Here is a 27,616-nt window from a genome sequence, read left to right on the forward strand (position 1 = left end):
AGCATTAAACTTTGTAAAATGCTTTTAACGGTGTGATGCGGCAGAGGAGGCTGCGGTTTCATAGCTGTCAAAGAAATGGTTTGATCAGAACACCAATCTACAATACACTGTGAAATATTTGGAACAAATTACAGAATATTTTGCGAAATCAAAGCTAATTTTATGTATTTTTTATTATAATTTCTCTCCTTAAAACTGTTTATTTCAATTGCATAGCTAAGTCTTTTTCTCTTTGTTGTTGTGTCAAGCTCCCAAGTTTCCCCCTGCAACGTTTAAAGACAGACTTCTGAACTTCTAAGGTCACAAGAAGCCAATCAAAGCTGAACCCATGGACTGGAAGTTTCTGCAGGGTCTTCTCAATGGAGTCAACAAGTACTCCACCGCCTTCGGACGTATCTGGCTGGCAGTGGTCTTCGTCTTCCGGGTGTTGATCTTCGTGGTGGCCGCCGAGCGCGTCTGGAGCGATGACCAGGCACACTTCGACTGCAACACCCGCCAGCCCGGTTGCACCAACATCTGCTACAATTACAACTTCCCCATCTCCCACATTCGCCTCTGGGCTCTCCAGCTGATCTTCGTCACTTGCCCTTCCTTCATGGTGGTGCTGCATGTGGCCTACAGGGAAGAACGTGAGCGCAAGTACCGAGCCAAGCACGGCGAGGACACGCGACTGTACGACAACCCGGGACAAAAGCATGGCGGCCTGTGGTGGACTTACCTGATGAGCCTCTTCGTCAAGACCGCCTTTGAGGTCACTTTTCTCTACTTGCTCCACTACATCTACGACAGCTTCAAGCTGCCCAGGAAGGTCCAATGTGATGTCAAGCCCTGCCCTAATTTGGTGGACTGCTACATATCCCGGCCCACCGAGAAGACCGTTTTCACCTACATCATGGTGGTGGCGTCCGTCGTGTGTGTGGTGCTCAACATCTGTGAGATTTTCTATCTGATTGCTTCCCGGGTGGTGAATCTCAAACATCGAGGCAGCATCCACACCTCGTTCAGAAGAGTCCGTCGTGACATGGACTGTAATGACGGCAAATCACCTCTTAAATCGTAGCTGGAGACTCAGTATATGCGGTCAATATTTCTTCTTGTGCCACTGGTTGGTGTACTGTAGGATAATTCTTATTCCCATTCTGGGTATTTTAATTGAAAAGGTGGTTTTATGTAGAATTTTCTATCTAATATTATGTATCTTGACACAAACAGTCCTATACTCTATAATGATATAATGATATCATTTTTCCACCGGTGTCATAAACATTTTCAGCCACAAAATAAAGCTGAATGAGTTAATGAGATAATTGATCGTTATTAAATGAAGAACTGAAGAACAGCTCATATTCATGACCACTCTCATCACGACAATCAACAAAACTGACATTATTTGTGGGGTTTTTTTGTATTCTCTAAAAGAGATTGTCAAAGTACTGAAAATAAAAACTTTGATAAAACCACAGTCAGTGTATTTTCTGCTCCCTCTGACTTTAATGGCGCCGTTTGTCCACCTGGTGGCACTAAAGGCACACTACGTTATCGAGTGAAGGAGGCGATGCCTTCCCTGAGTTCACTTACTCTGTAATTATGCAATGTTTACTGCTGAACTTTTTCTTCTTCTGTGGTACTCTTCAGTAACTTCATGCGTTGTATATTACCTGTACCTGACATAAAGAAAACATGGCCTGCCATACTTTTTAACTACATTTTTAGGCTGCTATTTGATACTGACATTACATGTTTACACCTGTACTGCGGTGAACATTAAAATAGTATCATCGCGTCATCAGACGTAAAAAGCAGCACCGCCGTCTGTCGTGTTTATCCAGGCTTCAGATCCAGGTGTTGACACCGGAACTAGCATCATAGGCTAACGTCGTGAACTTACCACATTATCCAGAAACAACATTTTTATGTAAGAAAAACACTTTATGAACATAGCAAAGTGTATCCGACATGATCTATGAGGCATGTACATAGGTTTCTCTCTACCACTAGAGACAGGAAGGTGCTAATAGATGCACCTGTGCTCTTCCTCATCAAGGTTGCCTAAGTTCAACAGATAACGAGTAATTAGCAACTTTGGTTTCAAAATAAAAGCATGACAAGTCCTCCCCTAGAAGAAATAGACTGTTGGAAGAATGCGTGAGGAGTATTTTGGGGGATGAAAAAGTATTTTAAGCATTGATAAGCATTGATTAATAAGACACAGATCATTGCTAAAACATAATCTTAACTATGGTGTTTTTTCGCATGAACAATTGCACTATTTGCTCAAAAACCACCACTACTGATATATCGAGCGTGCTCATCACGCGTTCAGTGATACATCCTCAGACAAGATAAGATTTTATTTTGAAAAATGTGAGGAGAGGTGTCACTGGCTGCCGCCCGACCGGAGTGCGCGGCTCGGTTTGGAGAGAAGAGGAGGCACGCTGATAAGGTCACCGCTCCAGACTCACCGTCACTTTAAACGAATGGTGACCTGAGAGAGATGGCTGGTACAGGTGAGGAACATGCCCGAGAAGCTCGTGGAAGTGAATGTATTCTGCAAACGTGTGTTTGTTTGCACCTGTCGGCGTGATTGTTTGGGTGTGGAGGTGGTGTGGCACAGCAGAATGGAGGTGATGAACTCTAATAATTTCTCTACTATTGATCAATTAGTGTCCACATCCTCTGGCACATGTGGTTAAAGTATCAAGAAGAGTGTGTGAATGCTGTGTGACATGTAGAAAGTATCAGTCTCAGTGAATGCAGGAATGTGCCACTGAGAATTCCCCAAATATTCAGCTGTGATCTTGTGTGGTGGAGGTGGGAGCAGGTTAAAACTCCATCCACACACAAACAGAGAGGTGAAACTAAACCGACAAGCTCCATTTTAAAAGAGGCCAATCCAGCTGAGCACTTTATTCAATTAAATCTCACAAGGTGCTCATAGTTATTATGTACCTGGGTTGTGCCATCTCATTTTCACAGGGGGGGATTCTACTTGAAGTTTATCTTTCATTTGTTGCCTTTCATATGGTGTGTTTTGTAAAAGACTGAGATTTTAGGTTTAATTTAAAATGTCACACTCATGCTTGAAAATATGTTGCTTTCATATTTTGGTCAATTTTAGCACATTTTATTCTCTTCACTCCAGCTTTGACTTTGTTTCAGTTAATGTAAAATGTAGTTTGATTTTTGTTGTTCTGTCGTGAACTCCACTTGTTCTGGACAGCTCTGGTCTGACCAGCCTGCACTGTACTTATGTGTTTAGCAGCTAATCATTAATACAAGTGACATCTCTGCTGTGGATCTGACCTCTTGTGTCTCTGATCAATACAGCGTGAACAACATGGGGGATGTAACATTATATAAAATGGCTGCAACTCTCCGTTTGGGACTGCGATTCTTTATATTTTGCTCTCGGAGCATTAACTTGCTTCTCGTCCTCGCTCCCCTCCTCAGGGGTGTGTTGTGCCAGCCTGGAGGAGCCCAAGACCCTGATGAAGATGGGTCTGAGCATGGTCCTTCTTGGCCATGTTAACTTCCTGTTGGGGGCGCTGGTGCACGGCGTGGTGCTCCGACACATTAACCTCCACAAGCAGGCCCGGGCCCTGGAGTACGCCATCTCGAATGTAGTTGCTCTCACGTCCGGCCTTGTGGTGAGTCCGCAGACACATAATGATCATACTGATCCTACAGTATCAGGGGATTTTACAGCTTCACATTGTTTGAATTAGATTTTGAAAAAAACACCTGACAGACAAACAAACCGTAAAGAAAATCGTTTTCATTCCAGTGCTCTCATCTCAGAATTGGTAATGTCATGTTGGAGGATTCTTTAGAAAAAACTGCCTAGAATTGACCATAAAGTGCTGTAGAAACCCTCTTAAATCAGTATGAGAACATTTTTGTGGGCCAGTGCCATTAAAATGTCTGGTTTTAGTGCTGAGAAAAACAAAAGAAATGGAATGGAAATAGTTAAAGGGCCACTCTGTGATGTTTTTTTCTTTAGGCCTCGCAAAAACAACTTTCAAAACACACAAAGGTACTTAAACACATACTTGAAATGCTTGTTGTGATAGCACAGCTGTGTTGCTGACTTTCTCTCCCTGTTGCTACCCTGAGACCCGATGAGAAATGCATGATGGGAAATTGTGTCATTTTCCACTTTGCGGTCACCTCTCATCCTTTTCCCGGTATAATCGTGGACGTAGCAGTTGCAAACGTGAATATTCTTCGACCCTCCTCTGTCTCGTCCTTGCAGGGAATTGTCGTCGGCATTCTGGCTATTGTCCTGTCTAAAAACAAGAAAAGCAGAGGCCTGGTGAGTATCACCGTGTCTTTCCTATAAACTCTTCTGAAACAGTTCTGTTAAAGTGCTAAAACCAGACAGAAATGTATGTTCTGACAGTGCTGCTGTCACTCCTTTCCCCTGATGTTTTCTCTCTTCTGCTCTTCTCATTGATCCCTCCCACTTTGCCAGATCAGTATTTTAAAGGCGCTTTCTGCTAATTTTGATCTGTCTGCCAGCAGTGCATGTACGCCTGCTCTCTCTTTGATATTCCCCAGCTTTCTCGCCCTTTATTCTCGGCTTCTGCCTCTGTCTTTCTCGTCAAGGAGCCATTTAAAAAACCCCATCTGAGCTCCTGCACGTTGCCTCAGGTGTCTGAATGCCGCCCTGCAGAGCTGGAATTGCCTCCTCTCTCACTCGTCGTGCGGCGCGGCTTCGCCTGTGTTTATTCAGTCAGCTGTCAGGCTGGATAGAGTGAGTAAGCCCGGGCGAACCTGCCGTGATAAACCACTCCCCGTTCCCTTTGTTAGCCGTGAACTGGGCAAGGCAGCGCTGACGAGCTGCAGTTTCACTTCTAGTCCGGCTTGTTATCTTTTGCAGTCATCCAGACGTCTCATAGCGTGAATCACATGTAATCTCAGCGCTCCCTTTTCTCATGCTAACACGGCCCTTTTTATCACATATGCTGGCTGTAACTCCCAGACAGATTGCAGTTTTCTATTCTAGTCTACCTTCTCGTATCACCTTAAAGGATGGGTTCTTATTGATCATAGCTGATAGCTTTAGTTACTCATGCTTCTTACTGAGATTTGGGATAAGGCTGGGTGTGTTCTACATTTTACTTATCAACAAATCCCATTAGTGGACCAAAACCAACAAGGAGTTAGACTATCTCTCAACATTTAAACATGTCGCCTGGCTGGCGTCCAGCCTCAAGCCTGTTTGTCCCTACTGGGTTATTTTTTCAGACCTTTCCGTAGATCACGTTGTAAACGCCGCCTTAAATCTGCTGCATTTACTCTGTTTCTGCTCATATTGTTTTTTCATTATTGTCCTTTTATCTTTTTACTGTTGCAGCTTCATCTCATCAGACATCGAGTTTGTGATTCCTGATGTTTTTTTTTTTTTTAATCTTTCCCTCTGTTCCTCCCGCAGACGTGGTCACTTTTCGCCGTGGGTCTGGCCGCGGCTCTCATGGCGGCAGCTTCAGCCATCGGACTGTTCGTGTCTGTGGTGAGGGCCATCATTCACGGCGGGCGGAGCCTCCTGACTCACTGCCGCTTCCCCGATGCCATTGGCTACTCCAGCATCACCAACGAGTGTCCTTTTGACCCAACGCGCATCTATGTGAGTGTATTAGTGTGTATGGCAGATGTTGAGATGAAGGCAGGAACTGTGATTTTTTTTTTTCCTACAGCAGCTGGTTCTTTGATCAGCTGACTATTGTCGCTGGCGTAAACATTACAGGGCGGCTGCACGTCACAGTGGCCGTGCCTCTTTTGTGCATGTGTGTGTGTGTGTGCACAGGCTGCGTGAGAGGGAGGGGGTGTGAGGCTGAGTGTCTGCCTTTTCTGTCACTCAGTCAGTCACACTCTGCAGCCACTGGGCTGGTGGCAGAAATGCTGACCTGACCCTGTCGGTCCTCTTCAGGCGCCGTCCTGTTGCAGTGTGCCACAGACGGACTGTCAGACCCGCGCTGCCTCGCCACACATCAGCATGACTTTGGCATTTTAGCACGGCTCGGAGTCTGCAATTTGTCGGTTAAGTGACCTTTGTCTTAAGCCGGATTTGTACTTGACACAAGGAGTTAATGGCAGTCCCGCTGTAGATGCATCCAGCGTAGGCTTTGAATTATAGCTCGGTGTCGCATTTCACCCATTAATAGCACAAACACAGCATTAGACAGATCCACAACAGCAATTGTGTTTACATCGGTTCATTCGCTTTGTGACACAGAGCACTCGTCTTACTATTGAATAGGATGTGAAATGCTGTCGCCCTGTTTACAGTATGATCTGCCACTCACTGTGAAAAATCACCTGGAGCTGGAGGTTGTTTAGCCAGTCAAATAGCGCTTTTTATTTTCATACCCACACAGCCTAGCAGCATTTAACGAGTCCTCCTGTGGACACTCAGGGCTGCTGTATAAACAGATAATGAATGACAATATAATATCTGCTGTTCACTCGGAGTTGCCTGCTAGCTATGGACCTCCAATATGGCGGCCTGAGGGTGCATTACATCACCTGGAAGAGTGTTTTGGACTTCTGGCTCAGATATTCATAGCTGCTTGGAGGCAGTAATGATGGTTATGCAAGACCTCTTTTTTTTATGCTTCCTGTACATTTCGTCATGAATTCCAAAGAAAGCTCCAAACTTAGGAACATAAACGCTCATTCTCTTTGTAGTGCGGCAACAAAAGGCAGCTCTTTTTTTTTTTTTTTTGTAATCCCGCTGCGCGCTTTTACTTTGATACATTCTGCTCTGCATCTTTTGCTCACAATGCTGAAATTCCCAGATCCACTGCTGCTGTGTTTTTGCAGTGCTCCGCAGCCACCTGACAGATCTGAGGTTCTGTGTCACATCATCCACACTGCAGCCCTGATTCTGTGAAGCTGCCCTTGCCTCAGATCGTGTTCGTTATGGTCCAGCTGGTGGCGGCCACTAACTCCGCTCCTCCATCCCTCCCCAGAGTACCACTCTGATCCTTTGGGTGCCTCTGATCGTGACTTGTGTCATCCAGATGGTGTTTTGTGCCCGGTGCTCTGCTGTCTGCGTTTCATTCCTGGGTCTGCCTTGCTGCCCTAACAGGAAGAGAACCAGGGACTATGGCAGAGCGGTGAGAATTTGTAAATTCTGTACATAGTTTTGCTTTAAACATTTATCCTCTGGATGGTGCAGAAGACTGTTTTCAGTAGAGCGGTATTTTAAGTCAGAAAATAATTTCTCTGTGTTGTGTAGATCAATGTGGTGAGGCCGATTGAGCAAGCTGCTCCCTCCCAACTCACCAAACCTCCTAGAAGCTACACTGAGCCTCCGCCATGCTACCCTGAACCTCCACCACGCTACACCGAGCCTCCAGAAAGCTCCCGCCAACCTCCAAGACGGAACACTGAACCTCCAAGACAGCAGCGCCGACCGCCTCCCGCTCCGCAGCGTCTTCCCCCTCAGCATCGGAGTCTTCCTCCCTCGGAGAGGCAGCCTCTTCGCCAGCCGCACAGAGAAAGGTCAGACAGACGAAGGCAAGAAACGAGGGTTGGCAGCCAGCAAAGGGCACCGGAGCAACACCAACTGCTGGAGAGGGGTGCGCTGGAAAGGTCCAGCTTCTGGATTTAGCCATATTTGACGTGTCAGAGTTTCTTAAGTGTTGTGAATGTACTTGCTGTAGTTCTAGCTACAATACTCACATCATACTCACATAATCGCACCCTGTTTTGCTGTCTGTACTTCAAAACTGTGAACTTCAGAGCTGTCGATGTTTTATTGAGCAGTGCAGGGGACCTGAGCTCAGGGTTCAGGATCCGGGTCACGTCAAATTATTCATATCAGGACAGGCAGACGAGGGAAATCCTCGAGTGAGGACATTATTGCTCGTGCGAGGATTGAGTCGAGTCAAGAATAGTTTGACCCTCGGGGCAACGCGCTGTGTCGCTGAGGGTTGGATGAGAAGATGAGGTGTCACTTGTCTATGCTTGTTCAGTACGGTTGTGGCTAGCTAAAGTTAGCATGAAGACTGAAGGGGGAAACCGTGATTAACAATACTTTTCTTATTTGATAAATTCAAACACAAGCCAGACTGTAAAAAAGTGTTGTGGTTAAACATGGAGTCGTGTGCTGTCACGGTCCAGGAAGTCACCAAGAATCGGCTACAGCAGGAAACTTTGCGCAAAACCACAATTTGTCATTAACATTTTTAAAGTTTTTATTTTTCGTTGTTTATTTAATGTTTGCCGTTGGGCTCGCTGTGTCCCCCTGCTTTCGGACCTTATGCTAGGCTAAGCTAACCATCTCCTGGCCCTCGCATCATATTTAGCGCCCGGACGTAAGAATGGTGCCAACCTTCTCATCTGGCTCTCGATAAGAAAGTGTATTTCCTAAAATGCCAAATTATCCTTTTAATGTTTGAGTTTAGAAATAGCTTTCAGTGGAGGCAGGTGGCGTAGAGATTAGTAAAGGGTTGAACCTCTGGTGTGTGTTTCCTGTCGAAGCAGTTGACAGTCAAGTGTGTGCATGTTATTCTGAAGATAGGTCAAGAGAAACCAGTACTGCTAGTTTTTGTATTTATTGCTTAAGTAAATAAAGTTTTTATTCACAGTTAGGCAGCTATTTTGTGTGGTTTGTATCCGAACTCCGTACCAAAGACAATGTAATATGTGGTAATGTCAGCAGCTAGTGGCCTGACAGGTATGACTGGTTCCGCTCACACACATGTAGACATGCTGACAGGTTAGCACAAACACATTCACCAACGTTCTGCCAGTTGTATGTAAATAAGGACCTGCAATGTACCAACTACAGTCTGCAACACTTAAAAGTATGATGGTAACGTTCAGCTGTCAGTTCGGACGCTCACCTCCTCCGCGGTGAAATGCTTTGCCCATTCCCAAATTCCCAAATAACCAGAAATAAAGAAACAGTCCACGCGTGCAGCTTTGAAACACATAGGTATATTTCGCTTTCAGGTCCAACAGAACAAACATGACATCCTCACGTGAGGTTTTCATGCAACAGAAAAACAGGAGGGAAAGAAAGGGAGGTCAGGGAGGAAGTAAGAAAGAAGGGGGTCGTATTTATCGAACACAAGGTACCAGTTCATCAGAGGCAGTGAGAATAGAAAAGGGTTAAACTGTAGTAGACCTGGGGTAGCAACTGTTGTTCCTTATCCTACCAGCAGGAGGCAGTGACACTATAGGATCCCCAAAGCACAGGTGTGGCTGTTTTCAGCTCCTGTGCAAATGTTTGGTACAAGCTAACCTCAGGTCAGTCCTGATGTCATGTGGCTGCAGCTGCACCAACACAGCTCTCAGACTCTCATTGGTAGTTCACTTTGCCACCATTGCAATAATACGATACATACAATAATTCAGTGTTGGGCAACACACATTTTGGGATGATATTGGCTATTTTTGAACATCAGGTGTTTGTCAGGTAAGTCTGCTCTGACAGAGCTTCTTCTCAGACTAGCTGGAGCTGGAGAAATCATCCATGTGTGATGGACCTGTGTAAGGGTTTAGGGTAGAGTGGAGCATGTCCACAGCTGCTTTATGGAGCTGCTCCCCCACCTGAAAGAATTGCCTTAGTCTGGATTTCAATGCCTTTCCATGTGGTATTCAAAAGGGTTTCCTAACATCACAAGAATAAGGAATAAATACTCACTACTTGTCTATTTCATGGAGGAGGGGTTAGGGTAAGGCATGGACATGGTCAAATTGAAGGATTTTGAATACCACCTGAGCTAAGTACCAGAACCAGTGATGGAAGAATTCAGAAAAAGTACTTACCACACTATGAAAATACTCCATTTTGGGTAAAAGTCCTGCATTCAAAGTGTTAACTTACAGAAAATCCAGAAGTATTGGCAACAAAATCTACTTTTTTCTTTCGGCTGCTCCTGATCAGGGATCATCAGGACAATCTACAAAATCTACTTAAAGTACCAAAAGTAAAGTTGCTGAAGGACTCATGCCAGTGTGTATATCATTATATTATGGGATCGTTATTATTGATGCATTGACACGCAGGCAGGACTTAAAGTTGCAGTTGGTAAGGTTGGAGCTAACTGTTTTATATGATTTTGGGCAGTTTAGAACAATGCAGTATATTTTTTAACTTGATCTGAAAAGCAACTAGTAACTACAGCTGTCAGATACATGTGATGCTGTAAAAATGAGGATATTTCCTGCTGAAATGTAATGCATTAGAAATATAAAGTAACATAAAATAAAAATACTGTTGTAAAATACCTCAATAATATACTAAAGACCAGTAATTGAGTAAACTTACTTAGTTACATTCCACCGCTTCTAAATACTGAAAATACTTATACGATATCAGCCTGTAAAAGTAAAGACATGCCAATATAACTAATATATTTATTAATAACAACTGTCCTTCAATGCTTTTGGATGGTCTTCAGTTAACAGGTTCAACTCAGCTGTGACTTCAGTTATAAAATGAGTATGAGTATCTGCACTGTGCAGCTTTACTTCTTCTTTCCCGTCTGCCCAACACTTAGCTTCTTCACTAACAGGATTCATGCTGTGTTTAACCTCCAAAACAGAAGATGGCAATAGTGTTCTGACAATGGGGGCCTTAAATCGTTAGTACATGGGAGTCGTGCTGGTATTGCTGCAACCAGTGGCTCTGTTTACATGTGCATTTCAGGAGGCTTTTATTCTGAAGGATGCTTTATTAAGTCGAGGCTATGTTTCAAAAGTCAACATACAGTTTAAAGTCTTATATTTCGTTTAAATTGGATAGACTGATCCCAGACTATCAAGGATTTCTATCAGTGCTGATGTAAACACAGCCACTGATCTCTGTCAGATTTCTACATACCGTTTGTCTGGAAACCCTGAAAACTCCAATCAGAGCAAGCATCTGTACTTGCTCCTACCTCCTGAAACGTGTCCCTTCATCTAACTGCTCTGAGAGCAGACTAATCCAGGAGGTTATAAAAGCATTCAGCTAGAGAGTGATGAACGAGCCCTTAGTGAGTTCTCTGTCTGTCAGAGGAAAAGAGAGCGAGGGGGGAGGGTTTGTCCCAAAGCAAGACAAATATTTAATCATTTCTGCCCGGTACAGTGCTGAGGAGGCTGCAGGCCTACAAAAAGATACCGCTGTGCGTCGACTGGTTTCGTGGAGTTTGTCGTCTTCTGGTTCGTAGGATCATGCAGTATTGTGACAGGTTACGACTATCTTAAGTTAACTGCTCATTGTTAAAGAAGTTTAAAATACTTACAAATTAAGAAACAACACAACATGATAATACTGTAAAAGTTAGCCCCAAGCACACAGTGCATATTCACATGCACACACTCGCATTCAGACCAAATGCTCAGCCATACTTTATAAACACATGGCGACTCGAAGGATATGTGCTACTGGTGTCATTGATCAGATGCATTATGGGATCCCCTTATTTCACTGCAGCTTCACAATCGTCCACTCCAACAAATCCACGAATCCCAAAGAGATCAACCTTGAATCACATTTTCTCTCTCTCTCTCTCTCTCTCTGTCACTGTAAACTGGAATATGGTCATCTTTAACATCATATCAAAGTAAAAGCACGATAATAAGAATACAAATGAATAAATAAAACAACATGAAGGAGGAAAATAATATGTACAAATGAAAAAAAAAAACACGTTTAAAATTTCAAAATCAACAAAACGCCAGTAGTTATTGATAAAAACCTAATGGGATCTCAGGCCTTCTTTTTCTCAGCGAAAGATCATATAGCGGTAAAATCCCAATAACGCCCCGCCCCCGCCCACCTCCACCCCGACGACTCGTTCAGATCAGACCAGGAAGCTTCGCTACATAATACTGCCTTTCAAAGCCAGAAAGTGTGCACCATACATGAAGACAAATGTACTTCATCTCATGATATACATAGACGTACAGTATATACAGGATATACATGTGTGTTGGAGGACAAGCTGAGCCATCCCCACCCTGCGAAAAACATCCACACTTTGTCACCAGCTCCCTGGAAACCCGATTCCAGAGAGAGAGAGATACTCGGGAACGTTAGCGGACGCCACTGTCGACCGACCATTAGATGTATGCGTGTCCCTTCATGTTTCCCAAATATAAAAATGAAGGTGAAATGACAGAGATGACTCCTCTTAGCCTCCTCTAAATTCCTTCTCCATCTTTGCACACAACCACAACAGAAAAAGATGATATGAGAGACGAGAACCATCATGCATTGATTTGAGTGACTGTTTCAATAGCAACAGAGAGGGTGAGGAAGAAAGGTTTCGTAGCAGGGTGGTGGGGGGGGGGCTCAGAACTGGGAGGCCGAGCTGGGGTCGCACTGGAGTAGCCGGACGATGGAGGGGTCGCTTTTGGCACCTTTGATAAACTCCTCCAGGGACAATTTGCCTGCAGGGTGGAGGGAGAAAGAGACAATGAGGATAAAAAAAGCCATTATTTTGAAGGAATATGACTCTCTCATTACTGACACTCAGGCACACAGCATCTGAGAGCTTAACAGACCAGACAGAAATAGTTACCTGTCGCCCCTTTATTTTAATTAGGAAAAGGAATTGACATATCATATATCATGGCTCCATGGGTCACGACCCAAAGTTTGGTAAAAGCTGGTCGATGTGTCAGTGAAAAAGAAAATTAGCTCAATTTTCAGCTTTCTGTTGTCCTGTTTACTAGAAACCATGCAAAACAGTGTTTTATCTAGTAACATCTTTTAATCCCACGAGGGATGGGCCAAATGTTTGCCATGGCATGGAAATAAAAAATATTCTGGTCCTAAATTCTGTCTAAAACCTCTAGTTTCCAGTAAAATTAGCACATTTCAAAGATTATCTTCAATAAGCTGTCACGTCCATCCTTCATTCCTCACTCGCTCGCCCTCTCTGCAGCATATTCATCCCTCCATGTCGCCATTTCCTCCTCTCACCATCATTATTGAGGTCCATTTGTCTGAAGATCTTATCTGTCCTCTTCTCCGGCGTGGACTCATCCTCTGGCATCTTCATCACAGACGACACCATCTTGTAGATGGCCTGAAAGAAGGAGAGAGGCGGGGTTAGGAGGGGTGGGGGCAGAGGAACAGGAAGTGAAGCGAGGCCAGCAGGGACCCATTAAGGAGACAGCAGGAGACAACTCAAACACAACTGAAGTGAAAAATGAAGCTTCTGTGGCTCTTAAGATGCTGATAAACGTGCTTTCTAAAGTCCACATGATTCACTGACATGATGCTTAGAGCTGCTCTCTGGACAGCTTTTCCTCAAATACCCACACAGGGCTTGTTTGGCTGAACCGCCATCATACCACAGTGACACAGATCCCATGTGCCAGCAGCATGTGGGGGGGCTTACGAGCAGAGCTTACTTTATTGATCTGATACATCTTTATCTGTTGACTGATACGAGCATCTCCCGTCCCCCGATGGCATTAAATTAACCCCCGCAAGTGAGCACAGAGAAGCTCTGAGTATCAGCTGGCCTCAGACACAGATCTACAATCATCTTATGCGCCCATTAAATCTCCTCCATTGGGAGCGTAGGGTGTAAAACTGACTGTAGATCAGAACGCAGCTTGCATAAAATAAGCCCTCTGTGCTTTCTGGAAAGACATATCAGATCAAACATTTTATCTCTATTATAAAATGAGAGTCCATATATTTCCAGGTTGAATAGTTGGGTGTATGCTGGAAAATATAGACGTGTTATACTAAAAGGGCAACGAGGCTGCTTCTCACTTTTTTATTTTATTTCTGTCATTTGACTTTGATGATATGTGACACGAAGAAATGAACTTGTTTCAAAATGCATCAGTCGATCAAAAAGACATGCAAACAGAACACTTTAATATTATCTGAAATCTATTATTTCATATATCATTTAAAGGGATAGTTGGGAGATAAACGATGGAGGACCACAGGTGATTTTACAACTGAAAGTATGAATCCTACATACGTCAAATTAAAAAGCTGCTTGTAAAAACAACATAAAAGACAATAAATACACCAATTGAAAATAGATCAAATAACATCTAAATAATAGAATTGTAACAGTAATTTCAAAAATACAGTTTCAAGGGAGAAACAATTAACTGTCCTGGTTCATTTTTATCACAAAATTGGAAGCAATTCCAACGACCCTGTTTTGTTTGGAGTGGTACCGAAGCTTCAGTTAAACAAATGAAGGCTGGTTAAATGGACTTCCCAAAGGAATGGAGACGTTAGCTAGCTAACATTAGCTCTCATAAAAACACCCCAACACTGTCTCTGCACAGCACATACACTGTGTGTGTGTTTAAGTAATGCATTTCTGGGAGTTCACGTAACACAACAGTCAACCTTGCAAAGGTTAATTAGCTAACTTACCTTTGCAAGGTAAAATAAAACATGAGCGGTGCCAATCTCCTCAGCTAACACTTGTATCTTTTGGTCAAAGAAAATGTTTTAGTTATCTAACAGAGGGACAACAGTGTTTCCAGAGAGTTTTCTGACGCCATCATATATGTATTAAACTGTATTAATCTGTTGGGGTAAATGTTCTTTTTCCATATTTTTTTACAGATCAATTAATGATTTCATACATTATTCTAATTATGTCAAACATTTCATCCCCATCTTCAATTTTCAGTCTACAGGAAAAATCGGGAAAAATGTTGTGACATTTTTGGTGGACATGTGTATCAGGGTGTGTAGGGTGAACATATCGTCTGCTGTTCAATCATGTGATGTAAGACAAACGTGACTCCCTCGATTTTGACAATCTCTCCCTCAGTGACACAATGGGCCCCTCCTCTCTCATCCAAAGGTGCGTAACCTCAGTGAGCCTGAGGATAATCCCAGTATTCTGCACACTCAGGGATAAACTCTGGTTAAATTTAACTCAGTAATCCGTGAGAACCTAGTAGTGCGTACGCATCGCAAACACACACACACACACACACACAAAAACATACAGTAAAATCCTCATATCTCAACATGTGAGTTTCTCTATTTCTTCTGTTCAAGAGTGACAGGATTACAAACAGCACTAATGTAGAACCGTCAATACTGCAGTCAGCACATTAAGTGAGCCTGCTAATCTTTGCAAATCAGTGCTTGAGCCTCCTTGCACATACTTACAAATGCATTAACTTACATAATTAAAGTCAGCATTTACAGTATGATCAGCACTCCTTATGTCTATTCCTGTCCATGCAAAACTCCACATGATTGTTCGGTCAAAGAAAATGTGCAGGACTGGGCTTGAGGAAAATTTGACGGTGCAGTGATGCTGCAGCAAGAAAAAACAACATATTCAACCTTCTGGTGGGTCCAAATGTGCAAAGCATATCATGTTATCAGCCACACCATATGTATTTATTAAAAGCAAAGTTAAATTTGGCGACTGAGAGATTTTTTGACATTATTTTGGGAAATGCAGGGATCTAGTTTTGTTTGTGCTTAACACACCTACAGGAACTAAAAGTTAGGATATTGCTTCCTCTGCTGCTTTGATTTTGACAATTCTGACACATGCTAGCTGTGCGGTTGGTCGGTGAACCACCTTGGTCCAAACTGAGCCTCCTGACAATTTACTTAATTTGTCCAGTAATTTGGTTTAAAACCAAATACATGCACAGCCAATGACATTCCCATCGGCCTCGGGTGTACTTTTCATACAAATGTTAGCAAGCCAACAAACTAAACATTAGCATGTTAGCACTGTTATTTTGAAGTTAGGACAGCTGTGTCTCAGTACAGCCTCACAGAGGTGTGAGCATGTCCGTAGACTCTCAGCCGTTTTAACAGACGGTCTGCATTACAAACAGCAAGTGTGCTTTTAAAAAGATCTGTGCACATACAAAGGTCTTTTAGATTGGCATTATGGGAAATGTAGGATCTACTGCCGGAGTTTGACCCAATACCAGGGACTCCAAGTCAGGAGATCTCAGCTTCTGCAGCAGAGATTTTGACCATTTTTCTCGCCAACTTTCTAGAAGTGCAATACTTAATTGTAAAGTAGCCATTTGAAAATGTCTTGTAAAGGCTGATTAGAAAAAGGTTTCCACTGCTTTTTCTGTGTGAGACGACTGCTACAGGGTTCTTTATTTATACCATATTGCTCTGCTCTTTAGAAGTCACACATGTGGCCACTTTACTCTTAGAACCTAAGGCCAGAGGATGAATAGCTACAACAAACAAACCTGACAAATGACAAATACCCCACATCCTCATCCTTTGCCCCCAGCCAAACTTCATTACCCAGTGTCCCTTGCTCACCTGTACAATCTCCAGCATCTCCTCGCGGCTGATGTACCCGTTTCCGTCCAGGTCGTACATGCTGAAGGCCCACTTCAGCTTTTGTTCCAGCTTGCCCCGTGATGTCACGCTCAAGGCGATGATGAACTCCCGGAAGTCTATCGTTCCATCGCCGTTGGTGTCAAAAGTTCGGAAGACGTGCTCAGCGAACTTGGAGGCATCACCGTAGGGGAAGAAGTTGGCGTAGATTTTCTTGAATTCCTCCACATTTAGGGTTCCACTGGGGCAATCCTTCAAGAAACCCTGAGGACAAGAAGATCCAAGTCCTGTAATTCTCTCTTTCAGTCTCCAGGACAACCTAATAAACATCTATGATATGTATTACATCACATATTACATGTATTTACATGAGCAGAACCAAATAAAACCTCTGTAAAGTCAGTTGGAACAATGACAAATCAAATGTATGTCATAAACCTTTGACCAGTAAATGCTTCATCCATGTAATGTTTCCTTCTTAACAGATCGAGGAAGTACTTTTTGATAAGGAGCTCAGCCTTGAAGAGCTTCTTTTCAAGGAGTCATATTTGATAAAGCGGCATTGTGCCTGAGAAGAAAAGGCAAGTAAAAGTCATGTCAGTCTCAGTCTTTGTTCAGCAGAAATGAAGCCCTTTTTTCTTTTTTCTTTTTTTTTTTTTTTTTTTACAAAGGCCTTTAAGCTAGAGGCAGTGAGGTGACAAAGTCATTGCCCTGCTTCCAAGGCTGGAATTACTTTTTGATCATCTTAGCAAATATCCTCATAAGTGAAGGTGGAAAGTCAACATGGTTCTGCTCCTAATAAAACTTCTTTTCGTTGCCAGCGCCATTTTCAGTGTGAGAGCATCACAACTTTTAGCGAGGATTGGGTTTATTGCCAATAAATCCCCAACACAGACCAGCTCGATAAATTCTCAGACCTCAGGCACCTCAGCATCCTGTTGAGTAAACCACGCAGTTTATGTGACATCTCCAGCATCCTGGAGCTGGTAATCTGCTGAGAGCGAACACTATCATGACCACTGTCAGCGTGAAGGGGCCTGGGGTCAGTGGGGCTTAAGTCGCAGGTCAGGGAGGTGACAGTTTAACATGTACAGCTCTAATTCAGAGCAGCTCACACAGCTGTTGCATAGGTTTAATCCATGCATAAAGCCACGTAGCCATTACACAAACACATCCATGCACACAAGATGAGATAAGTCATGCGGTCAGGTCAATGTGCACTTCATTAAGTTTTAAAGGAGTGGGAGCCGGTGGTACTCGGCCTTGGACGTAAACAAACGCTGTTGCGTTCAAGGCTACAGTGGAAACATGACTGTAAAGCAGGGGTGGGCAAACTTTTTCACTTGTGGGCCACAAAGGGTTCTAAAATTTGACTGGGGGGGCCAGACCAGGAGCAGATGGATGGAGTGTTTTGGTAATCCACCTCATAAGAGAAAATAAAGTATCATGAGATATGTAGAAAACATGTGCTTTAATTTCAATTGAAAATGAACAAAAGCATTACAACTAAATATCTGTCTTTGAAGTCCCACAGAAATGAGCTTTTTATTGAAATGACTCTTAAAACACTGAAAATTAAATGAATAAAATGTTTTTTTATTATTATTTTAAAGCACCGAAAGTTGTGTTATCCTTCAGGATATCATCATCATCACTCTCCTCCTGACTGTCTTTATTAAAAAAACGGTAGGAGATGCAGGTCTACTTGTCCTCTCCTTCTATTCAATCATCCCTAATGCCAAAACTCAACAACGAGCAGCGCGAGGACGGGAACAGTGACAACGCGCCAGTATGTGGAGCGCGTTATATTTGATCGCGTTGCATTTGCGCACTTGGTTTTGAGAACGTACGTGCACCTGAGCACCACATATGTGCATCCCTTAACAGACAGGACATGTAACATGTCAGGCTTATTGAAGAAATTATTTTCAAATGCATTTTTTACATAACACAACGGAGAAACGTACTTTTAATTTCAGTGGGAACAGTGTTGTTGGTCTCCCTTTTTATCCAGCGCATCAAAGTCTGGAGTCAGTTCTCTTGCTGTATCATCGTCTTTAAACAACGCCACAGTCTCTTGGCATATCAGGCATACAGCAGCTGATCGGTGTTCGGTAAAAAAATATTTAGATGTCCACTCCTTATTAAAAAGTGGACATTCTCTGTCCACTTTTCTTTTCTTAGCGGCGCTCATCTTTACAGAAGGGCTGAGGATCGAAGAGTAATGCGCAAACGTGGAGTAATACGCCGCACCTCAACAAAGCTCAATGTCTCTAGAGTGCGCCATCTATTGGGAAAAAGCCAGAATTGCAGGGGAAATAAAACATTAACAAGGTTTATTAATATAATTTCTTCAAGTTCAGCGGGCCGGATTAAAATTTGTAACGGGCCGCATTTGGCCCTCGGGCCGTAGTTTGCCCAAGCCTGCTGTAAAGAGTAAAATAAATTCTTTTTGTGTAGAAGCACTGGATGTAGAATCAGGATTGTTTCAAATCTATATGTACCATGTGACTTAATACAGCTTGTAATAATAATAACTTTCATCTACTTCATTACAGATATAATTTTCAGTTGTTACTAAGTCTTGACTTGTGTTGACAGGTGTGTAACACAGACACATTATCAAGTCAAGTGAATGATCTCTTTAAACCAATCGGGAAGTTTTTTAAATGAACTATACTTTAATATTATATCAGAAGGTGAGAATTAAAGGAAAATTTAGTCTCCTACAGTAGCCTTTGCTACCAGCCTATTTTTGCTCATTGTTTTGGTTTTACAGCCCCCAGCTCTAATGTTTTGATTCACTTGAAATGCTCTCATAACACCTTTTCCTGATGCAAGCTCTATTAAACTCACTGCATACAACCTGCCCAGCGCCAGTTTAACATCTATAGAGCCGATGGAGTTTTCCTCAGATATTGATGGAGGTCGAAACAGAGCTAAAAGGAGAGTAAATACTGGACTTCCAAACTAGTTCACCACATCAACTTTATAGGTGAGTCTATGTCAGTGTTGTGTTGTCAGCTTGAAAAGTGGACCCCCCTCTAAATTTCTGTGAAGAAACAATCAACACAAGAGGATGAAGAAAGAAGCATGTTCACTGAAGAGGTAAAGTGACATTGTAATAAATTTATATAGAGTACTGACATAGTTTGAATATTGCTTCGCCCCAATAAGCAGGGGTTGGTGTCAGGCTGGAGTGGGGAGTAGACTAATGGAAATGGAACTGCACTAATGGAAATGGTGCCAGTCTGACTGGATCACCAGTCAGCCTTCATTTTCCCAGTTCGGTTCATGTACATTTTTAATCTGAAAAGTACCATATTAACTATCACTGCTAAATAAATAGCAAAAATTTCCCTCTGATTTGTAGTGGTAGAAAAATATGAAGTAGCATAAAATGGAAAAATTCAAATAGTATGTGCGAAAATATAACTAGTGACTTCAGCCTCCTGAAGTACAGCAGCACCATCACTAAGACTTGGTGCCCCCCCCCAATGTCCAGACTGTGTGTCTACATACCTTGTACCACTCCTGCAGCTCGTGGTCAGAGAACTCAGTATTCTCCCGGAGGTCCTGCAGCATCTCTGGCCGCAGCTTGCTGTTCTGTTTCCCCATGGCAACGGGACAGGACACTTGGTTTCCTTGACAACAACAGTGACTATAGCACTAGCCAGGCCGCTTTTCACACCTGTCAGTCAGAGATAAAGACAAAGGAGGTCAGCAATTAAGCAGACGGGAGGATGACGAAGTGAAATACAGTTGGCCAGCAAAAAGCAGCACGTCACTGGAGTCACTCAGCGACAGATAAAAAATACGAGTCATTGGAAAGTAGGATTCCTCAAGCAAGACTAGATTCAGGTGACTGTTAGCTACAGCGGACAGGTGAAGATAGTTCAAAAAAGGTTGTTTTATGTGCAAGCAAAGAATGGAAAAAATAACATAAGCCGGTTCCCTACAAGACGCTGACAATCTGACAACAGGACTGTCCGCTCACACAATGACTCTCTGAATTTTTAAATGCAATCAAAGCAAGCCTTGTCACAGTGTTGTATCCCAATTCCCCTGACACGGGATGTTATGCAACGCCACAAGCCTTTAAACTGCTGCATCACATTTGCAAAACATTAAATAATCCCGAACGCACCCCTGTGACGTCAAGCGCTAGCCCACTGATCACATTTCTGGGTTTATCTGGCCAGCTGTGTGTTTGTGTGTCAAATCAGCTGTGGTGAGTGTGTGTGTGTGTGTGTGTGTGTGTGTGTGTGTGTGCGTGTGTGTCCAGATCTCCTAATCTTCATCTCAGCTCGACCTTCCTGACAAAACACCATTTCAGTGATGCAACTATGTGATGAAACAGTTACTATGAAACCAAATCCCTTAATATTTTAAGCTTAAAATAATGATGTAATTAAAGTAGTTTCTCGTGAGATAATTAATTGTAATGGATTAACGAATTTCTAATGGATTATATGCACGGTTTAAAATGCCTTAAAATTTAATATCATGAAAATCATCTCTTAATCTATAACTTAAAGGGAAAATTCAGGGATGGATTTCATGTTTTTTGGTCAATTTTAGTTTTTCCAGTTAAAATGATGTAATAGGGGTATTTTAATGAACGTATAAATTCCTTTGCATCTTGTTAGTCTGTCCTTGTGTGTGTGTGTGTGTGTGTGTGTGTCTCGACTGGGCGATTCCCTGCAAGGCTCACCCACACCTGCTCCCTGCGCCAATCAGCCACCACAGCTGCAGGCAATCTACACTTATCAACCACAGGATGAAAACCTGGATCTCCTCACCCAGTCTTTGCCAGACCATTGTACCCAGCAGCCTGGTAACATGTCTCTGAGCTCTCCCAGTGCTTTGCTTTATGCTCCTGAGTTTTGCCTTGCCTGCTTTTTCAGAATCATCTCCTCATGTCTCAAACCTGCCAAGTCAGCCCAGCTCCGGTCCGCCACCCAAAGAACCTGCTGACTCACCTCATCCACCTGCCCGCTCCTTTCTCAGTGTACACGAAACATCTCCCTGTGATCTTTATCGATTCTTTGTGACAATAAATCCTTTTATTATTCAAACCCTCATTGTCTGTGTTCTGCACTTAGAGCCCATGTCACAATCAAGGGCTTGTTAAAGCATCTAAATTCCCTTTAAATTAAAAATATTTGAGGCTCTCCCTGAATTTTACTTTAAAATGGCACTGAACTGCTTTAGAAATATAGAATAAAATATAAATAAAATATATACTATTTTGCAATATTGTATATATGAACTGTGTCCACAGGTGACAACTGCAGGACAATGACAAATTTTACTTTTATGATAAAACCACTGAGATGTTTATCTGTGACACAAGTGAAGTGTAAAAATTATTGAGTAATTGGAGCACATGCAGAAAACTGACCCAGTTTTTTAATTTACCCATAAATTAACCCCAAATTTGAGGTGTAAATATTTGAATGCTGTTTGGAATACAAATCCCTTAAACTACCATTCATTGAAAACTTTCAGACCTTCACATAATTGAGTAAGTTGTGTTTTCAGGGGTGAATTAGGGAGTAACACATGTTATTTTAGGGGACACTCATTTTATAGTGCACACATATAAATCATTTGCTATAAATTTTCTATTAATCACTAGTAGAAATGAGACCAGTCTGACTCTTGTACACTGTAAGAACCTTGCGTGAAAAAGAGCAACAAACTTCTGCTCGTTAAGTTTGCTACCTCGTACTAGACAGCCAATTAGCCTGTGCTCCGCCATCAAAGCAGCTGCTTCCGTGTTTGTGTGTGTGTGTGTGTGTTTGTGTGTGAATGCTGATTTAAACTGCAGTATCACTGGGGCTCGAACACCAGCGAGCCTTGGCCGACCTCGCTGACCTCCAGTCTCTCCTCAGCCGTGCTGGGTAATTACACCAACAACTCTGTGCGCATGTGTGTGTGAGAAAGTGAGGCCGAGCACAGGCCTGTTTGTGTTTGCATGAACTTGAGAAAGTCAAACAGCGTGCGTGACGCATATGAGGTGGACCGCGTGGGTGTTGCAGGTCTTGATCGCAGCCTGGCCAGAGCTTCACATGCACAGAAACAAAACCCACATGTCTAATCGCTTCTTTACTCCGTTAATAAAATCAGACTCATATTCAGTCCCTCATCCTGAAGGAGTCGGACTAAAGGCTTGTGCACTGACAGTAATGCTTGCAGCCGATTCCCAGGCTGCTGAGGGGAGAACTGTTCATCAATTATGATCTCCTCCTCTCTGTTAGGGGACGTGACACACTCTGAGGACAAACAAACAATATAATGGCTCCTTTTTAATAAGGAGTGGACATCTAAATATTTTTTTACCGAACACCGATCAGCTGCTGTATGCCTGATATGCCAAGAGACTGTGGCGTTGTTTAAAGACGATGATACAGCAAGAGAACTGACTCCAGACTTTGATGCGCTGGATAAAAAGGGAGACCAACAACACTGTTCCCACTGAAATTAAAAGTACGTTTCTCCGTTGTGTTATGTAAAAAATGCATTTGAAAATAATTTCTTCAATAACATGGCAATATATCTGCCATGTGGCAGAAAAATGTCTAGGTATGCTAGGTATGCTCCAACTGTCGTTAAAAACAGCTAAAACCTCTCTTCTTTTTCCCAAAACACAAGAAAATGTCAGTTCCCAGCACTGTATTTCTGTCATATTTAATTAGTACACATGTCTTCTTCATTTGCTGAAGTTGTTCTGTGATCATGTTTGACAAGTATGACTTGCCTGAGAAATTTTTATTTCTCTCTAGTGTCTGCATGTGAAAATTGGACATATTTACGTTACGTCTTTTAATGAGCCAGAATTGGTTCAAGTGTTCACGTTTCAAATGCATGTCAGGTTTCTCTACTAAGCCATCCCACACAGCTCAGTAAGTCTTTAGCCCTGCACACAACCTAAAGACAAATTAATTTCTCCTCAGGGGGTAGCTGAGTGGCATCTGCAGAGCTGAAAGCTATACGTGAAATCAGTAGGTCTCGCTATAAACCAGCAGTTTGTGTGTTGCAGACTGACTGCACTGCTGCGCCTCAGACGAATGTTTGGAAAACACACACACACTGACGCACGTACTTTTTAGTACCTGTAGAGATTAATAATAGCCACACACGCTGTCCAATTGTCATTTGGAAAGCACAGCCACAAAACAAACTGTCTGTACCTCTGTGTGTGCGTGTGTGTGTGTGTGTGTGTGTCTGCGTGTAGCGGGTTTGGGAGGGTTGTTGGTGGTGCATGAAAAAAAAAAAAGCATGGATGGAGCAGAGGATGAGATTTAATTGGAGAGATAAAGAGTCTCTAATTAAAGCAACTAATGCTTCCTGATGACATGTTACACATACAAAGCAAACCCTCAGCTTAATTGGCTCGCAGCTAAAGGGAGTCAAGTAAGTGAATAAAAGGAAAAGTATTTCAGCCGCAAACAAAGCATACCGTGGAGATAAGACTAATGACACATCTAGGGCCATTTTAAATGATGTCCCTACTTTTATTTGGCTTGAGACCACAACAAAAGATTTGGATTTGTTACATTTCTGAAGGACAAAACACTGGTGAACTCAGAGTGATCTGACTGAGCACACTGTTAAATTGAATTATAGTTTATATCCTCTTCACTAGGACCTCATGCAGCCAATAAAAGCTTTGTAACAACATCACAACATCTATTATAATTACAGCTAACATCACCATGGAGCTGATTTTATTCATGTTTATTACTTATAAAGCTTTGCTCTTTCATAGGGTAAAGTAACCATCTTTATCTAATAGGACTGATGTTATCTCAGAGGTGGAGGAAGGTTCAATTTGTGACTGGTTGAAACTTTGTTGTAAAAAAATATGACAAGCCTTTTTCTATTAAAAAGTAAAGCTTACCAGTAATGCTCGCCAACTCCCAACAATTGAACTGTTGATATACTCTAATCCAAGCCTGACGGTCGTTTGACCCGAGTGAAACACTGTCTGCCAGTGATAATCCAGTCATTAAGCATTGTACTTCCATAAGGTTGATGCCATCATCAGGGCTCTAAGACTTAGCAAAGCTTCTTCAGAGCCACAGAAGACCACACAGCTGTGTTCACAGGCTGCATAGCTCCAACCATGAAGAGGAAACTGACCTTTATATGTAAAAGTGGTGCATGCCCCTTTAAAGAAAGAGATTTTAAATGTCATATAACATATGACATGGAACAAGTACGACGTGTCCTGCTGTGAGAGTCTGATGTGCTGGTCTTTCAGCCAAGTAATGTGAAAGCTGGTCCTCAACTGACCTTAGGTTGTTATGTGTGCATCGGAATACCCATAGGTTTTTCTTTTACGAGTTTACGACAAATCCAGGTTATTTACATCAGCCTGTCCTCACCTGGAAAAAATTATGTATAGGTTGTCGATGCAAGTTATTTGACCCATATTTCCATTGTATTGTTAGGCACGTGACCAAGAAAGTCGGCATACAGAGAAGTTGTTGGGTCAAACAAACACATGACTTTCATCCTGGAGGCCACTGTTCATGTCCTGTGTAAAACTAAAAGTCAACATTGAATTGTTTTGAACTTATGTAACGGACGTCAGTTACGTAACGTACATAACAGTAATATATTTAATCCTCAACCTAACGAAGTAGTTTTGGTGCCTGAACCTAAGCAAACTGTGACCGTTTCACAATGTTAACCACGTGAAGACGAAGGCCCAGCAGGTCCTTTTGGTAACATAAGGAGTCGAGCCAGCTCTAGCCATCGGTTTTTAAGTTTTTAAGTTTAAGTTTTTTTTATGGGCCCCCATCATGGCTGCAAGAGGAGGTCAGCTGACAGCCCTCTACAGGGTCCACACAGCCGTTGGAGACCAAATGACAGAAAGTGGGTGCAAATTGACGGGCGAGCTGCACAACAAATCCTATTCTACCACGCTGACCTTTTCACTGCACTCTCCCCCTCCCCTCCTTCTAGTCTTTTTCTCCCCTTTCTTCAGCCCAGCTGTGACCTGTGAAAGCTCACTGCATGCATCCCGCTGGTCTGAGAAGAAGAGCAAAAATGTTTCTGTCCTCACCAGCCACAGTTGTTTTAATCCCCCCGTGGCCCCCAAAAGCCAAACCCTACTTCCAATCCCTTCGTACTATCCCTCTATCGTTCATCCCTCCATAAATCACTAATCCATCGCTCCAGTCTAAGTGCCCAGCGCTTGTTAGTTGTTGTCGTCCAACCTCATCGTAAGTCCGCACACACACACACACCGTGAACACGCATATACACTGACTCTGCCCCTTGAACATCTGTTCCAGAGCTACTAAGCCGGTCACCAACCTCTGGGCTGATGATCGTTGCACAGAGGAGAAAAGAGGAAAAGAAAGAAGGAGGGAGACAAAGACTCGCAGGCGAATGATGTAACACAGAAGACAGAATCAGGCAGCTAAGGTGAGAGAGGATCAGGCCCAAGGACGAGAGGTGCTTCCGGAGGCAAATGGTGTTATTGTGGTGGACGGTCGTTTGGAACTGACGAGGTCTGGACCCTTACGTGAGGAATATCTCCGACACCACCCGCTATAGTCCCAGCTCGTACGCCTCATGGATCATCCCCTCATTGGAGTCATGATACTGTCAGAAACCATTGTTCTAAAAGATAAATCAAAAACCCAGAAGGTCATTCAACACTTACCACATGCAGCTTTACATGCAGCACCGTCAACTCAGTGCAAGAGATTGCAATCTGAAATTTAGTAATTACATTATATTTACTAGTCACAGTAATTCCCCATTACCTTGACGAGTTAGCTCGTTTGCTGTGTTCTGGGGTCTGATGGAGAGGTGTTGCCAGTTTTGTCTCTGTGCGTTACTTAAACAGTCTGGTCCCATAGTGCTAGCTTGATGCAGGGGTGCAGGGAGGTGTTTAGAGACTATGCTGTCTGACGTGTTTAACGTTAGTCACAGAATTCGCCTGCTATAGCTCTCAGAACTTTAGACTGGTTTAGCTGTCAGTGTTCTTATTTCACCCTGCATTTATCTCTAAAGCGGGAAAGTTAATTATTCACGGGAAGTGATGAATAAAACTTATATCAACACTGAATGAGTATCCTTACATTTACTGTTACATGTGAATCATTGGTCTTTTGGGAAACCAAACCGAAGGAGCCGGTGTGTAACTGTTGTGATTAATATCTGGCACTCCTAAAATTGCGCGATGAAAGACCACATGGGTTTATCTTTAAGAAAACAGATCCTTAGGTCTGTGACTTGGACTGTAATGTGAGAGGCACAAACTGGGGCTAAGAATCGACACGGTGAAAACCTTTGAAGGCTGATTCTGGATTTATTTTTCATTTAAGCTGCCAGTAGCTCATATTTTGTGCCAACATTATAAGTGGATTTTTTATAAGGCCGCTTTATTGCCCAGAAACCCCTCAGAAGCACCTCATAGCACATCAGTGAACATTAAAAGTAATTTAATTCTTTGAGTTGGTTTAGCTGCTCCTTAAGGAGGATTGAAGCAGGTTTCACTGCAGGTTTTACAGACTGTTGAGTAAAATCCTCCCACACCAGGGTAGAATGATTTCCCTGGGCATTAAAAATATTACAAGCATACTGACTAGCCGTGGTCAGAGAGGTACTGTCATCATCACAGAGGTAGAAAACACTGATGACACTGGCTGACCGATGTCAGGTTTTTAATAAAAGGCCTGTTATATACATCACCTCAGCTTTAGCTGCAATAAACTGAATGAGAAAGAAAGTGATGGAGAACAGTTTCAGATCCAGAAACTGGAAAAAGGAGAAGTCAGAGTGAGTTAGAGAGGAGATAAGTCCAAAGTCCAATTTAACATTTTAGTCTTTTTCTTGACTGTTTAATGTGCTTATAAGATGAGAAAATGCCGCCTTCATATCGCCTGCCAGCAGCTCAGTCATTAGGGAGGAAGAGGGATGGAGAGCGAGAGAGAAAAGAAGGCATGAGTGAAGGGACGGTGGGCAATGAAGGGAGGGGTTGTCTGAGTGGTATGTAGCACTCGAAAAAAGCAGACAGAGCTGGTGCCATGTGAAAGAAGCGTCAGATCAAGAAATCTGACAGCCATTGATTTTTTTTTCTTCACTCGAGTGTTTTCAGCCTCCCGTTGCCTCTTTTCAAAGTGCAGCAATCTGAGAGGCCACCTGAGACGCAGAGCAGCCTATTACCTTTTATCCATATTTCTTTTCTGTCTTTTTCTCCAACTCCTGCCCTACATGTTTGTATCTCCATCGCAGTTCCCCATAATTTCTGCCCAACAGAGACGTGATAGCCCTGCATTGTCTGCCTTCTCTCTCTTAGATTGTTCATGGTGAAGCTCTGCAGTC

The 27,616-nt window shown here is 42.9% G+C and overlaps 2 protein-coding genes across 2 annotated transcripts in view; one reads left to right on the forward strand and one right to left on the reverse strand.

Moving 5' to 3' along the window:
• The first annotated feature begins 328 nt into the window (after positions 1 to 328).
• Positions 329 to 6,668, forward strand: LOC121619346 (gap junction beta-3 protein-like). The gene is made up of 2 exons (XM_041954989.1): positions 329 to 981; positions 5,741 to 6,668. Exons 1-2 carry the CDS (start codon positions 329 to 331, stop codon positions 5,829 to 5,831), a joined length of 744 nt encoding a protein of 247 aa, XP_041810923.1. The 3' UTR covers positions 5,832 to 6,668.
• A 5,144-nt stretch (positions 6,669 to 11,812) lies between these two features.
• Positions 11,813 to 27,616, reverse strand: part of LOC121619255 (hippocalcin-like protein 1) — a 36,883-nt gene continuing 21,079 nt past the window's right edge. The window contains exons 2-5 of the mRNA XM_041954817.1: positions 19,790 to 19,958; positions 16,250 to 16,531; positions 12,926 to 13,031; positions 11,813 to 12,390 (exon numbers count right to left, since the gene is read on the reverse strand). Coding sequence (XP_041810751.1) covers positions 12,293 to 12,390; positions 12,926 to 13,031; positions 16,250 to 16,531; positions 19,790 to 19,885 — 582 coding nt within the window. The 5' untranslated portion in view covers positions 19,886 to 19,958 and the 3' untranslated portion in view covers positions 11,813 to 12,292. The remainder of the gene's footprint in view (positions 12,391 to 12,925; positions 13,032 to 16,249; positions 16,532 to 19,789; positions 19,959 to 27,616) is intronic.

This window comes from Chelmon rostratus, chromosome 16, assembly GCF_017976325.1.
Source record: "Chelmon rostratus isolate fCheRos1 chromosome 16, fCheRos1.pri, whole genome shotgun sequence".
NCBI lineage: Eukaryota > Metazoa > Chordata > Actinopteri > Chaetodontiformes > Chaetodontidae > Chelmon > Chelmon rostratus.